The sequence below is a fragment of the Candoia aspera genome, chromosome 1 (assembly GCF_035149785.1).
Source record: "Candoia aspera isolate rCanAsp1 chromosome 1, rCanAsp1.hap2, whole genome shotgun sequence".
Taxonomy (NCBI): domain Eukaryota; kingdom Metazoa; phylum Chordata; class Lepidosauria; order Squamata; family Boidae; genus Candoia; species Candoia aspera.
In genome coordinates this window covers 107,168,184-107,182,997 of record NC_086153.1, presented here as the reverse complement: position 1 = coordinate 107,182,997, position 14,814 = coordinate 107,168,184, and the positions used below count along the sequence as shown (strand labels likewise).

Below are 14,814 nucleotides of genomic sequence, written 5' to 3'. Positions count from 1 at the left end.
CCATCCTGGATGCTATTTTATATTTATATTTTTATTTAAGATATGTTTTTTTATTGTATTTTAATCTCTTTTTAGCTTTACCGTAAACTGTCCAGAGTCCCTCTTTTGAGGGAGATGGGCAGCGACGAAATTTGAAAAATAAATAAATAATTAAAAACAGGTCGATTCACACAATTTCTGTGATCTTGGACAAAACTTAACTGACTTTTGCCAGTTCAAATTCTGGCACCCCAATAGTGAAGCTGTTATCCAAGAGGCAGGATGCAAATGCAATCTGCTGCTGAATCATATCTTAGAATGAGATACCTCCTCCCCCTTCCCCCTTACTTGCATTAATACCCTCTTGGTGCATGGTACATTTACATGTCTATTGATTGCAACTATCATTCATCACTAATCATTACTAACCAATATTAAGCGAAGCATGGTTAAAATATAATTTGCAACTCCCTGTTGAAATTAATCATGCATTAGCATTAACATTAATGCATAATGTAGCATTACGATTAGCTGCATAGGGAGAAAGAGCAAGTGAGAGAGAAAGTAATAAATCTGCAGATCAAGAATAGAAGAAAGAACAAGGAATCAGTGTTGTCCTGCTTTCTTAACTTCAGTTAGGACTTTAAGAACCTTGCCAAGCTTCTGTTCAATTTTTAATTTGAGGTAGGGTTTATTTCTTATTCCTGCCAGAGGAAAAGACCTTGGGGTTGGGGTTGGGAGAAGTAGTGATGTTCACAAGATTAATTTCCCAGTCTTGATGTTGCCAACATTGATGGGATTAATTGAAGCTGTCTTGTTGCCTAATTGCTAAGGCAATTCCACTACATGAAGGGAGTAATAAATAAGCTACCAGGAATTCAGGAAAGCACAAGACAACGTTCTGTCCCACTATAACAAGAGGAGATGAGACATGAACCAAGTGACTTGAGCACTGCTGTATTAAACAAACATTGTTTTGGTTTTAAAGAAATGAACGTCTTGAACACACACTTCCCAAAAGTTTGGACATTTAACTGAGCATATATCAACAATCAGTTCTTCCTAGAACCCAACTTTGAAATAAGTAATAAGTATATGATAACTGAAAGATAAGAATAAAACTTCAAACAGAAGTCACAGTAGGCACCAGCTGAGCAGGGCTGATCTTCCAAAACCCTAAGGAGGGTCAGATCTGTTAGTATAGCAAATCACCAGCAAATCCCAGGGCTATAGGCCAGACTGGGAAATGGGGGGGAAAAAATCCCAGGAGGTGACAACAGCAAACTATTTCTGCCTTGCCAATAAAACTACACAGATGGGTTTACAGCATGAGGGAGTAAAAGAAAGTGCAGGACTATATCTAACTTCTTTTTCTCAGCAGAGACATGCCCTAAGCAGACTACTGTTCTACATATGTGTGCCAGAGAAACAGGGAAAGGGAAGAATCTTCACTAATTCTCTTTTTCTCCTTTAGCACCCAGTGTCGCTTCTGTAATTCATGGGATTCCCCATTTCTTTGGATTAGATTTTGGATGAGTCTAAAGGAAAGGAGAATTAGTGAAGCAACTTCTGCAGAAGAATTCTTCCACTGGGTAGAAGGAGCCTGCCTGTCCATGGGAGACAGATTTTTGATCTAACCAGCTTATCTTTAGGGCTATCAGATCTGAGCTGCAAAAATCCAGATGAGCACAAGTTGGCAGTAAAGCAATACTGAACATTCCTTGCTGCCATCTATTGTTTGCTTGGATTTGTGCAGGGCAGATCTGGTAGCCCTACCTATGTCTTTCAGGTTGAGTGTTAATTTTTCATACAGTCAAACAATATAAAGGGGAGATCCAGATCCAGCTATTTCAGGCACATACTTTCCTTTTAGCAGAATACTTAATCGATCATCCACTGATGTTTTATCTTCTGCAGCATATGCTTGACCTGTTTTTAGAGTCTGAATATTGCAGAACTGTCCTGTCAATCTTTGGAATAGCTCTGGAGGAACATGGAGTGGTTCAAACATTCTCTTGTACAGGCTATTGAGCTCTTTATTTATTTTTATCTGGAAGACAATAGTGAAGAAATATTACAAACATTAGAAATGCAGAGGAAGTGGTTTCAAGTCATGACCATTTCAGTTAAAAAGGCTCTCCAAAAATATCCTTGCTGGCAAAAATCAGTAAACGTTTACATTTAGTTTGTTGTTTATTTAATACTGCTTTCCATGTAGTCAAAAGTTAACGCTGTTTATGAGTAAAGCTGAAAAATCACTAAAATTCAGTGGTAAAATACAAAAATGAAAATGTTATAAAAACTTATTTAATAAAGAGTAGGTTGGAGAAGGAATGGAAAAACAACAAAACTAGCCAGCCATGACATTTTCATTCAGAGAAAACCCAGGGGAAGAATTAAGTCTTCAACAGGCATCCAAAAGACTCATTAACAGGTGTCACAGATTTTGGGGGGGTGAGTGGGAAGAGAGGGGAAGAAGAAGAAAAAGAGCTTTCTAGAGTGCAGCTGCCACTTGCATCTGTAACTACAAGATGACACTGTCAGTCACAATACATAGATCTTCTGATGATCTTAGTGATTGTTCAGATTTGTAACAGGGAAGAGGATCTATTAAATATCCTGGTGCTGATCTGTTTAGTGTACCTTGGCTTGATAAATTGACAGTCAATGTAGCTGCTTCAATACAAATGTGTGTATGACCAGATATCTCACTCAGAAGCTGGGTGCATTCTACAACACATTCTGCATTTTCTAGGCCAAGCACACAGGAGCTCCACATAGAATGTTACCTAATCTAAAAATGAGGTTATCAGGGTGTGTTCAATAATAGAACAGCTATTATTATGTCTCAGAGACTATGCAATTAGCGTTCCAACTAATTCTGATAATGGCTGTTCCAGCGCACAAGATTGCTTGGGCCTCCAAAATCTGTAATAACTCTGGAAGCATCCCGGAAGGACTTTCCTGTTCTTTCTGAAGCACTGCCACTCCATTCAGAACACAAAGATCCCCATGGAGTCCTTGGTGCTCTCTGAGCCTTGTTGTTTTCTTGCAGACGTTTCATTGCCAGACTAGGCAACATCTTCAGTGAGAAGAGGGAGTGGGCCTTGCTCTCAGTTTATATACCGTGGCTTGCCCTGCTTGTGTTGGTAGAGGTGTTGTTCTCTCCTTGGTTCTTTGATTGGGCTGTTGTTTGCTGCTTGGTGATTGCCTGAGTTAATAGTTCCTTGATTAGGGTGTATTGTGCTGTTTGATTTTTCATCTGCTGTTAATCCTAGTGTTGATTTTTGCATATCTGGGTGTTGATTGCTGGCGAGGAGGTGTTCTTTTGGCTTTTCTATTGTCCCTTTTGAATGGCATGTAAATGTTCTTTACCTCTATGTGTCTGTTGATGGCTGCTTTGTCTGAGTGCCAGGCTTCCAGGAGTTCTCTGGTGTTTTTGGATTTGGCTTGGTTTAGGATGCTCAGTTTCCCAGTTGAAACTATGGTTGAGTCTGTCCATGTGTTGTGAGATTAAGGAGTTCTTGCTGTGTCTTCTGACTGCTAGTTGGTGTTCGTGGATGCGCTCTGCTAGTCTTCTGCCTGTCTGTCCTACATAGTGGCTGTTACAGTCTTTGCATTGCATGTTGTAAATAACTCCTGTTTTTTCTTCTTGGGCTATTGGGTCTTTCGGCTTGCTTCATATGTTTTGAAGAGTTTTAGTTGGTTTATGTGCTACAGTGATGCCATGTGGTTTTAACAGTCTGTTGGTGGTTCCTGAGATGTTTCTGATGTATGGCAGTGTTATCCTTTTCATAGTTTCTATTGGTTGGGTTGTAGTGGGTTGGGTGGTGAGGCACTTTTTGATAAAATTGAGCGGGTATCAATTTTGTTGGAAGATGCTGTGCAGATATTCTTTTTCTTTTTTCTGGTGTTCTGGGTTGCTGCAGTGTGTAAGTGCTCGTCTGAATAATGTTCTTACACAGCTTCTCTTGTGGGAGGTATGGGCAGTGCTATCAAAAGTAGCTGAGAGATCAAGCAATACAAACAGTTGTCCTTCTTATTTTTCCCTCACAAAATTATCATACCATCACTGCCATATGTCACTGGCGCCCAAAGAATAATCAAGTTGCAATAAATCTGCCCCTCTTCCATGGTAACATGTATCCCAGGTCTATAGAAGACAGCAGTTACACACTTTCATCTGACAACTTTGAGTTCGCTATTCATTCAAAGTTTATTCTGATCAGTTATCCAGTTACCAATTTATGGCCATTCAGTTTTTACAAATTATTTACAACATAGCTGATGATAATCCCGTTTTTTCAGGATAGAGGATTACATCACTCCTCCCCTCTTCTCCTGAAATATTATCCTTCCTTAATCTGCCCTTTGCAAATAAAGTTAAGCTTATTTATTTTCATGCCAGAATAACAAAATCTGTAGAAAAGGAAAGAAAAAAGACAAAAGACTATACTAGAGAGTCCAAAATTGTTGAAATTGTTAAAAATAATTTATTTCTCCCATATGTGTATATTCTAAGCTATATGGTGTCAGACTCCACAATCGAACGATTGCTGAATCGTCTGATCGTGTTTGTCTGCATCGATGAGGCAACCAGGTCAAGCAGGAAGAGGGGAGGGGGAATTGCAAAGAGTGTGAATTGCTGGTGTTTGGGCTAGAAGGAGGGAGTCAAGGTCTTCCTGCCGGAGACATCTGTGGCTGGCATTGCTGATTAGAAATGTTAGAAACAGTGTGAGAAAAGACAGGAAGGGGGGGTGTGGGGCTTCGGAATGTTTTAATGAGTGAGTTTAGGCAGGAATCTTTTAATTGCAGCTTTCTTCTGCTCTGTGCACTTGTCTTCATTAAACTTGAATTCTGCAGATACCAAATGTGCATGAGTTGGGTCAATACTGGGACTGACAGTGCCAGTTCTTACATATGGACTTTAATGACAAAGGGGAGAAATGCCAGCTTCTTTCTCAACCAATGTTGTTGCTGAAAGTTGCAGTTCTGTTTTGGTTAACTGGGTGGGGTTATGGGTCGAAAATTATTCAAAACAATTATATTTTCAAAGCTAAATGTTCCAGTTTAATATTGCAGCCACAACTGTAAGCAGAAAATATCAATATACTTAAGCAGATACAAATACACACTGAATTCCTCTCTAATAATACAGATTGTCAAAAGCTTTCCAGAAATATGGATGACAAAGTACAGTGTCAAAAAAGTCTGAGCTACAAATCAGGAGATATTCAGCTCAAATCTTGCCTTTGCTGTGAATTCAAACATGACCTTAAGCATTCTACATTATCTAATTAGCTTCAGCACCTTCCCATCTGTAATATGGGAATAATAAAACTACCTTTTGAATTGTCATAAAACAACAGTATGCATGACACACATGCTAGTTCTACATAAGTATTATGTATTATTACCCCATTCTTTTTTGTCCTTTAGTTAAAAGTAACCTAAAATCCCTGAAAACCATTAAAGACACCAAACTGTTGTCTAGTCCAACACTTGGCTTCTACAATGATCAACCAGATGCTTTGGGAAGTCCACAAGTAGGACATGAGTATCTTAGCATCTTCCCACTCATGTTCTCTAGTAACTGGTGCTAAAACACACATCACCCTTGAAAGTAAATGCAGTGTATCACCACCATTACCAGCCATTGATAGCTCCATCCTCCGTAACTTTGTATAATCTTTGTTTTTAATTTCCAAGATGTTCTCTGCATCTTGTAGTAACACATTCCATAGATTCATTATTCACTACTTGAAGTAGTATTTCATGCATCATCCAGCCCCAAACTTTGGATGACCCCAAGTTCTAATTATCTACTTTCTCCACTCAGGCATGATTTTTATACCTCTCTGTCATATATACCCCTCTTAATCAGCCTTTTTTTGCAAACCAATGAAAACTTGGCCCATGCAAACTGGGTTCAAATAATATGCTTAACCTGGATACTAGATGAGTTCATTTTGTGATTTCACACAATGCACCAAACTGTAAAGTAACCAAATGGCTGGGTTTATACTACTGAAAGCAGAAACCAAGGCAAGATTAAAACAAACAAAGCTTCAGATATTGTACAAATGCAGCTACTTGGCGGGGGTGGGGTGGGGTGGGGTGGGGAACCACGTTTACAGCTCCACAGCATCCTTTGGGAAGTTCACTATCAGAATTACACAGTATACCAGCACAGAGAAATGATTACAGTGATGGACTAGAACTGGGGAGACCCGTGTGCAAATCCATTCTCAACCACAGAAGCTCTACTCTGTGACTTTGGGGCACTTTCTCTCCCTCAGCCCAACCTACCTCACAGTGTTGTTGCTGTGAGGGAAAACCATGTATGTCACCCTAAACTCCTAAAGGAAAGGTGGAATAGAAATCTAAGAAACAAATAAATACATTCCAAGTGGGCTGGATAGCTTGGGGCTGATATTTTTATTGAGCTATTCCCTCAAATTTACACCTCAGCAAAGAACTTAGGAAGTTTTGTCTCAAACGTGTATTATTTTATACCTCCCTGCACTGAACCACATTGGCTTCTTTAATACCTATAAATTTGCAGAAATCCTTTTCAGGCTCTGGTGCTCTGGTTTGGCCCATGCCAGCTAAAATCTACATAATTAAAATAATGTTCTTAAAAAGGCAGGTGAGACAGCTAGTCTGGTGGGCACCTAGAAGATCCCTATGGGCACACTGAAACTTCCCAGACTGCCTGCCCCACTTGAAGGCCCCATTTGCCTCAGTCATACAACAGCCTGTATCACAAAATGCAGTAGTGACAGAATGTGAAGGGAGTGTCTGATTCACATAGTATGCCAAAACATGGAAGTGAGTGAGAGGAAGGCCAAACTGACAACCCGGACTCCTAATTCAATAGAGTCAATAGCCAGAACTCTCTGTCTTATCTGAAAACATAGGCAGATGGAACAGAGATCAATTGAGTTTTCAGAGGAGAAAATGGGTGCAAAGGAGAACAAAACCAATATAGCATTTAGCCAGATAAATAACAATTGATGCTTTAATGGAGGCACAGCTGTTCCTAATTAGCTTACTTCTATATCACCAAGAAATAATCTGAATTTAAGTAACAAAACTGGCAGGAAACTAAGTGAAATGCAGATGCGTGCTCTGTAGGGAAAAAGAGAGCTTTGTCCTTGGGCTTAAAGAGAAATGTGAGGCTACTCAGTTTTTCACCAATATAAGATCTTTCAGGCAGCCCCCTGACAATAGGATTTGTCTGGGAGATTGAAATAAACCCCGCGGCAGATAACTGTGGTTTGTATTGTGTACTCGCTCCTCCAAGAACAGGTGCCTCAGAGCAGCTGTGCTTAGAAAGCAGCGATGTAAAAGGACAGCTCTGCCAACCAAAGAGGAAATCTGTGACAAATGGAGCAAATATCATGCATCTCCGCTTATGATAAACCAGGCATATGCCTTAATCAACCACAAAGGCATCTGCACCTTTTCTGATAGCAGCATTCCTTCTGCAGTGCCTGATAAGCAAATCTCTGGGGGTGACAAGAACAGGATTACTTCTTTCAACCCAACAAGCTGTCAGGGTCACACATCACCAGCCAGTAAAACATGATATCTCCCCCTCCATTTCTAAGATTCTGATGATGTAGCTTCCAATATATTACTAGGCAAATGGACAGCTTCCCTTTCAACCCTCTTTATTACACTGATGTTATTTTAATAGCAGATTCACCTAGGAGGAAGAGAAAAGCTGGAGGATGTTGTATGACAGCCCATTTGTGTAGCTTGCTCTTCTGTTCTTTAATTCTACATCAATCAAGCTGCACTGAATTAAAAGATAACATTGTAACACTTCTGGTTGGATGCTTTGTATTGATAATGAAAAGCACTATTACAAAGGATGCTGGAATGCAGATGAACCACTGAGTCATACAAACACATACTATACACACATGGGTTGCTATAGGTAGAAGAAAGGCTGATAGCCAGAGAAGTTTTCAGTCAGTTCAAATGTCAAATGTTTACATCAGGAGGCAAAGAATTGCACTCATGTCTACCTTCAGGGTTTACCTGTCTACTTCAAGAAAAAAGAGTAGTTGGATTGCATAGTGCAAAATGGCCCTGGCAAGTTGTGAATGATCAGTGTCTCTGCTGACAGGAGAATTCTTAATGCAGTAAAAACTTCTGTCAGAGAACAGGGATAGAAGGAATGTTGGCATATGATTCCTCCTCCCTTAACAGTTGAATAGAGAGTGGTCCAAGAACCTAAATATCATTTTTTAAAACATTGTGTTCCTTTCTGTTTCACTGATGGAAACTTCAGCTAAGGCTACGAGCCTCCTTTTACTCCCTGGATACAACTCATCATCCTGTGAAATTTTATTATATGTCACTATATATGAAGGTATGTCCTCATTCTTTCCATTAAAAAAACAAGAACACCTTCTCCAGTGGATAAGGGAAAAGGAAGGAAAACTTTTTCCCTCCATTTCCCCCCCACCCAGCCTTCAAAATGTGTTGCTCTTGCAGGCGAGTGTATGACCTGAATGGAGCAACATGTTCTTGGAAAAAACATTTTGGAAATTTCAGATCAATAGCAGGGAAAAGGTTAAGCATATATTTGTCCAATGAAAGGCAATTATATATTTTAAAAATGTATTACTTTAACCCTAGATATGATGAAAGATTCTAAATGCAAAACAAAATAAAGAATATTTTCCACTTATAAATCAATATATACAAGACAATCTGGTAAAGTAGACTGTGATGAACTTTTGCTGGAGATATGTGAAATATACTAGAGAAATGTGTAAAGTTACTTCTCCTAAAACTAATCTATTTCCCATTTTTATGAAAATGTAATAAAATGACCTTCAATGTGTCATGCAAACCTCCCAGTGGGAGAAGAGCTACAGGTATTATAAATAATGACAAAGAAAACTTCACTGTGGTGAAGACACTGTGAGGAAAAAGAGGAAGAGGAGGAGCAAATTCTACCCTACTGAGAATCAGGAATGGTACTGAAATTAAAAACTATGTATCATAATGCTCTTGTAAATATTATTATTATTGGAGATATTACAATACTATTATTACTATTAGTAGTAGTAGTATTTACTAGGAATGTTTATTGAGGCACAGTACAGACCAAACAACACCATAATTACAAAATGTTGTCCAATAGAAGAAGTTCAAAACTTAACAACCAACCCTAAAAACAAATATTTAGAGCAAATAATACATAACAACCATAAAACAACACTATATAACAAGTACTCCCATGAAAGCCTGAATATTTATATTTATTTACTTAGTTATTGGGATTTATATGCTGCTCCAATCCTAAAGAACTCTAAGTGGCTTAGACCCCTCAAGAAGGTTAAAAACAAACAAAACAACATAATATAATTTAAGTACAAAAGCAAAAATCTTGGCACTTGGTATTTCCTCGATATTTATATTCATCTTACACCATGACTATGGGCAAAGTAAATGAAAATTTGGTGGCATAAGAACACAGTACACTAAAAACACACTTACCTCTTACACTTGATTTTTTAAAGTGACAAAAAATTGAAAGCAAAAATAGGTCATGGTATAGTAAGTATATACATCAATAGATTAGCTGAACAAGCCCATTTATTAGAAAGAAGACCTGATTCTTTTAAAGAACTTTCTTAGGCAATCTATCATTGATTTAGTGCTAGTGAACGTACCGGCCTCCTCTTGTACAGCAAGTATATAAAATGCAGAAGATTGACAACAAGGAATACCACATTCCAGATCACCATATCCACAGCACAACGGAAAAGCGTTGCCCAGATGATAAAAAGTACACATCCTGCCAAAAATAAAAATGTGCCAAATTATTAGGCATACAACTCTGCCATCCCTAATCCAGAAAACTAAGTACAGCAGAATGTTGTGATTGAATTTGTTTATCTTCCATAGGACATCTACCAAAAAAAGACTTAACGATGATGGTAGTGAGAACAATAAAGACTATGCCTGGGAAAGAATGCAAGTTAAAGCTATACAGAAGAACACCACCCACATTTGACTGGAAGCACAGTCAGAAAATGAAATTGTTCATTTATTTTTTTTAAAGTATTTATAGATTGTTTTTCTACACATATCCAAAGCACCTTATAAAAAAACAAACAAAATCAAACAGCAGAAATAGAGAAATAATTTTTAGAAATTTAATATATTCTAGTAGATTCTCAATTACAGTGGATTCTAAGAGTATACTGTTTGAGTCTTATATTGCTTTGCTTACCTATTGTCAGCATAGCTCGTAAAACAATCATATGGAGATTGAAAGTAGTTGGAATAACCAACGCAACTGCAAAACAAATATTGGCCATATGAAAGACCAGATGATGGATCTCTCTCCAATTTTCACATACAGTTTCATTCAAAGGCACAGAGGTAGCATTTCTGAAGTCCAGGCTGAAGTTCAAAGGGGTTGCAGAAATTGAACTGGCTTCTGTGGAGTTCATCTTGAAGCAGCCTGTTAAAAAAGAAATATTGCTAGGTTGCACTTGCAGTGTGACTCAATGGCCCTCTTTTTGCAAGACAGATGAAAGGGGACATATCCTGAGAGCTTGAAATGTTATATACAGAACATATTGAAAAATGTCTGTGTCTTCACTTAATTTTTTTTTAAATAAAACCAGTCCTTGTATTTATCAGAGCTAGCTCAATATTGACATGTGCTCTTATCTATGTCATTCTGCATACGTGAAGTGTGTTCAGCAAAGCAATGGGTATAGCTTTGGCACTCAAGTAACTGTTAGCACAGAATACTTAAAATAAAGTTAGAGTTCTGCTTATCTCTCCCACACCTATCCAACCGCCATGTAGCTGTGACATTAAGCAGCAGTACTAAATATAGTAGCTATTGCAATGCTGAATAGCAGATAAGAAGCAAAAGAGTACACAATTTTTTGACAGCCAAGTTTTAAGGGCAACAAAAAAAATCACTTAATTTTCAAACGTAACATAGCTAAGGGTAATACATCTGACTCTTCAGAAAACTGTCTGCTTATGAATATCAGCAAAGGGGATTCAATAAACATCTAGTCTGTGATATATGTCAAAAATTAGATATTTATCTATATTCAATAAATTTGATAGTGATTCTCTCAACAATTCTGTAGTTTGTGCATCCACACATGCATATGTAACTTGTATTCAACTTATGCTAAATATTTAGGTAATATTCTAATAGAATGCAGAATTCACTACTGTCTGCATTTTGTCTTGCGTTAATTTTTTGATACACAATGCAGATTTGTTTTTGATGGACAACTTCAGTTGGAAAAAAAGTATTTCTGAACTTCACAGCAATTCCTTGAATGTTTGAAAATATTCTGAAGTTGAGTGGGAAATAACCATAGGCTGGGGGTAGGAGATAATATAGTTAACCTTTCTCTACATAAAGGCGAAGGCAGAGGTTTCCCCTGCACAGTTGTGTCTGACTCTAGGGGGCGGTGCTCATCTCCATTTTGTAGCCGAAGAGCCGGCGCTCTTCCAAAGACACTTCCATAGGATGCTATTTTCAAACAGAAACTGAAAAAAGGTAATTCAAATCAGGAAAATGGCTTACAGAAGAAAGTTATGCAATGAAAGCAGCCATGAAGTTGCTAGACAACTGCAAAACTCCCTGAGACTGTTCTAAAGAAAGAACCAGCAACCTCAGAAGTCATTCCACACATATACTGTGCAGTTCTACTTCGACCCTCATGTCCAGACAAAAATAAATACAACATGACCTACTTCACACTATGCCTGAATTCATGATACTGAGCCATAATGTGGCATCATGCAATGGTTGAACCACATCTATGTCTCCAGACAGTAATATTTTTACGTTAAGTGCCTTAGATATATTTGTACTATGCAAATAGATGTTTTATTTTAAGGTGTTTCTCTGGAAGTGAAGCAAAAAGAAGAGATAACAAGTGAACTTTCCGCATCATGAAGTATTGATTCCCAACCTCACAGATATACAGGCAGTTAGAAAAAATTCCCACTGGACACCATAGTGTGTTTTATATCAGTGGGGTCTTGGTTGTTCAAAGCAAATGTCCTTGTGAATAACTGAATAATTCTATACAAAAAGGTAATCTGCATTTTTTTTCTTGGTATGACGCAACATTGTCCAAGATTTTGTTAAAATTGTATAATATATGTGTATGCATTTGTGTGTGGGCATATATATTTAAATGTGCATTTTAATGTATTCTAATGTATGTTTGTTTTTTAATGTCATGTATGTTTGGCAAAAAAGACTTTATGTGTGTGTGTGCACCTGTGCATTTTCAAGTCAGTCTTGCAGTTTTCATGGCAACATTTTCAAAGGGGGGTTGCCACTGCTTTGTGGCCCAAAATCACCCACCTACTTACATGCCTAAATAAAGCAGGGCTACAACTCACAGTCTCAGCCTGGTGCCTTAACTACTAAACCAAACCGGTTCTCTCTCTCAAAAAAAATTATTTCACAATATTCATTCTAAACGTATGGGAGAAGAATATTACTTAAAATATATACATTCATAAATATAGTGTGCATGTCTGTGTGTGAGTGAAAATAAGTAAATAAGTAAATAAATATTTCTAATCGTGTCTGATTCTCAGAGACTGCCTGGGCAAGTCCCTGCAGTTTTCTTGGCAAGGTCTTTCAGAAGTGGCTTGCCATTGCCTGCTTCCTAGGGCTGAGAGAGAGGGACTGGCCCAAGGTCACCCAGCTGTCTTGGTGTCTAAGGCAGGACTAGAACTCCCAGTCTCCCAGTTTCTAGCCTGATGCCTTAACCGCTACACCAGACTGGCTCATAGTATACTTATAAGCTAATAAATCTGGTATTTAGAACATATTGCCCACATGAGCGATGAAACAGGATAACAGGGAAGGGCATCACATTCCTCTTAGATAGCAACTGCAGGAATCTTGGGGAGGGCATAATTGGAAGGGAGTTAATAAGGCCATATCTGGGCTGCCAATTTATTGCAAGCTTTTATCATACACACACACACACAATATTCAAACCAACCTGGATGCTGATTGTAAAAGGCTGCACTTTTTCTTCCTCTCAGAAAATTGCTTGTTTCATGGTAATAAGCCTAGATGATGAGGGTGGTATGGCTTGTGCATATGGCTGAACAATGACAGCTAGTTATCTGCACATCCTGCACAGGCCTGGGCAAGGCTTTCAACAGCCTTCCCTTCTGTTTCAGGCATCAATACACATTCAAAGGGTCCTGTGTGGTGGCACAGGGATGATTGAGTACCTGGGCATGCTCACACCCCCTCTGAGTTAAGGCTCAGCTCTCAGAAGAACAGAAAAGGACAGTATTATTATACTGCTTTTTGCGTTTTGACTTCAGCACTCTGGATGACAAGAAGTTAGGACATTTCTAGTATAAAAGGAGGTGGGTCTGGAAAGAATCCTCTGTAATCTGCTTTGGGGTCTTTTGAATTAAGGAGCGGTCTCTGAGCTCCTGCAAACGGAACTCAACTCTACTCGCCCCGCGGGTCCTTGGCGTGAGTCTCTGCAGCTTTTCCTCAGGTCACGACGTGACTCCAATGAGGGCGGTACAGAGGGCATGTACCGAGGGTAGGCGAAACGGGAGATAGGCAGCAGGCGAGGCTAACAAAGTAACAGCTCTGGGAAGCAGCGCGCCCGCGTTAAAGGCTGTAACTAGCCCAAACTCCGCGAGCTCCACACACACACCCCGCCCAGAGTTGCACGGGAGTCTTCCCTCCCCCACCGCCTAAAGGCGGCTCGTGAGTAGCGCGGGTTGCGGAAAACGTCGCCGAGCCCTGCGCGCCCTCCCGGCTGCCTCAATTCTGTGCACCAAAGCTGGCCGGCCCCGCAGCTCGATCTGGCTGCTCCGGGATCCTCTCCTCCTGCTTCGCCCCTCCTGGCTTACAGCCTTACCTGTCCGGGCCACCGCTGTCCAGGCACCTTCTCCAGAGTTTCTGAGCCCGAAGGTGGCTGCCAGCACCGGCGCGCTCCTTCGCGAGCGCCCTGTCGCTCCGCTGCGCCTGCTAGAGGAGCCTGCGGGAAGCACTTGCCATCCGCGGAACGGAGGTTTTGACTAAAATAGGCATCAAGCAGCCGCCACCAGTAAGTTGCGGGCGGCGCCAGCTCCCTCCCAACGCCTGCAGCCCTCTGAAACGAACGGCGTGGGGGAGCGCGCAGGCGCTTCCTTGGTACAGGGCTCTTCCCGTCCCACCGGCGTAAAAGTTCGGCTGCTGGACGGTGGCACTTGGCTGTCCGTCGGGGGGGGGGGCGGTTAAAAACAGCGCTTGGTGCTCGCCAGCCTCCGCTGAAGGTCACGATTAAGTGCCTAAAGAGCAACATTAGGGCTCTGCAAGCTTTCTTCCAAATTATTGGAAGAAACGCTTCTGGCAATCTGGAGAGGACCACAGCACCCCTCTGTTGCTCATTGAAGCAGCCGGCCAGAATTAAGAGCCTAAAGCATGCTGGCTGGGGAATTCTGGGAGTTGAAGTCCACACGTCTTAAAGTTGCCAAGTTGAGAAATACTGGCCTACAGTTTGGGGCTACACAGTCTGAAGGAACCTCTCCAATTTTCAGGATTTTTTATTTGTTACAGGTTTATTGTGATTTCATACATGACAGTCTCTTAAATTAAGCCTGCACATGTGAAGCCATTTGGTGGCCTGCTAGAAGAACTGAAATGGAGCAGAGCTTAACAGAGCTGAGAAGCTGGCGCAGAAAAAGAATATTATCTTAAATAGCTTGAGTGAGCATGTCAGAGAAACACAGGTTATTGATCTTACATACTCAGCCCTCCCAAGCATAAAGAATCATATGCTTAGACAGATT

General features: G+C 40.1%; 1 protein-coding gene across 4 annotated transcripts in view; it reads right to left on the bottom strand.

Moving 5' to 3' along the window:
- BVES (blood vessel epicardial substance) overlaps window positions 1-14,117 on the bottom strand; it is a 32,168-nt gene extending 18,051 nt beyond the window's left edge. For 2 of the 4 annotated variants that reach the window (XM_063311640.1, XM_063311622.1), the window contains exons 1-4: window positions 13,902-14,117; window positions 10,238-10,471; window positions 9,675-9,799; window positions 1,842-2,029 (exon numbers count right to left, since the gene is read on the bottom strand). In XM_063311640.1, coding sequence (XP_063167710.1) covers window positions 1,842-2,029; window positions 9,675-9,799; window positions 10,238-10,460 — 536 coding nt within the window. In that variant the 5' untranslated portion in view covers window positions 10,461-10,471; window positions 13,902-14,117. The remainder of the gene's footprint in view (window positions 1-1,841; window positions 2,030-9,674; window positions 9,800-10,237; window positions 10,472-13,901) is intronic. The other 2 variants (XM_063311649.1, XM_063311631.1) reach the window with 2 other exon arrangements.
- Between the last annotated feature and the right edge of the window lie 697 nt (window positions 14,118-14,814).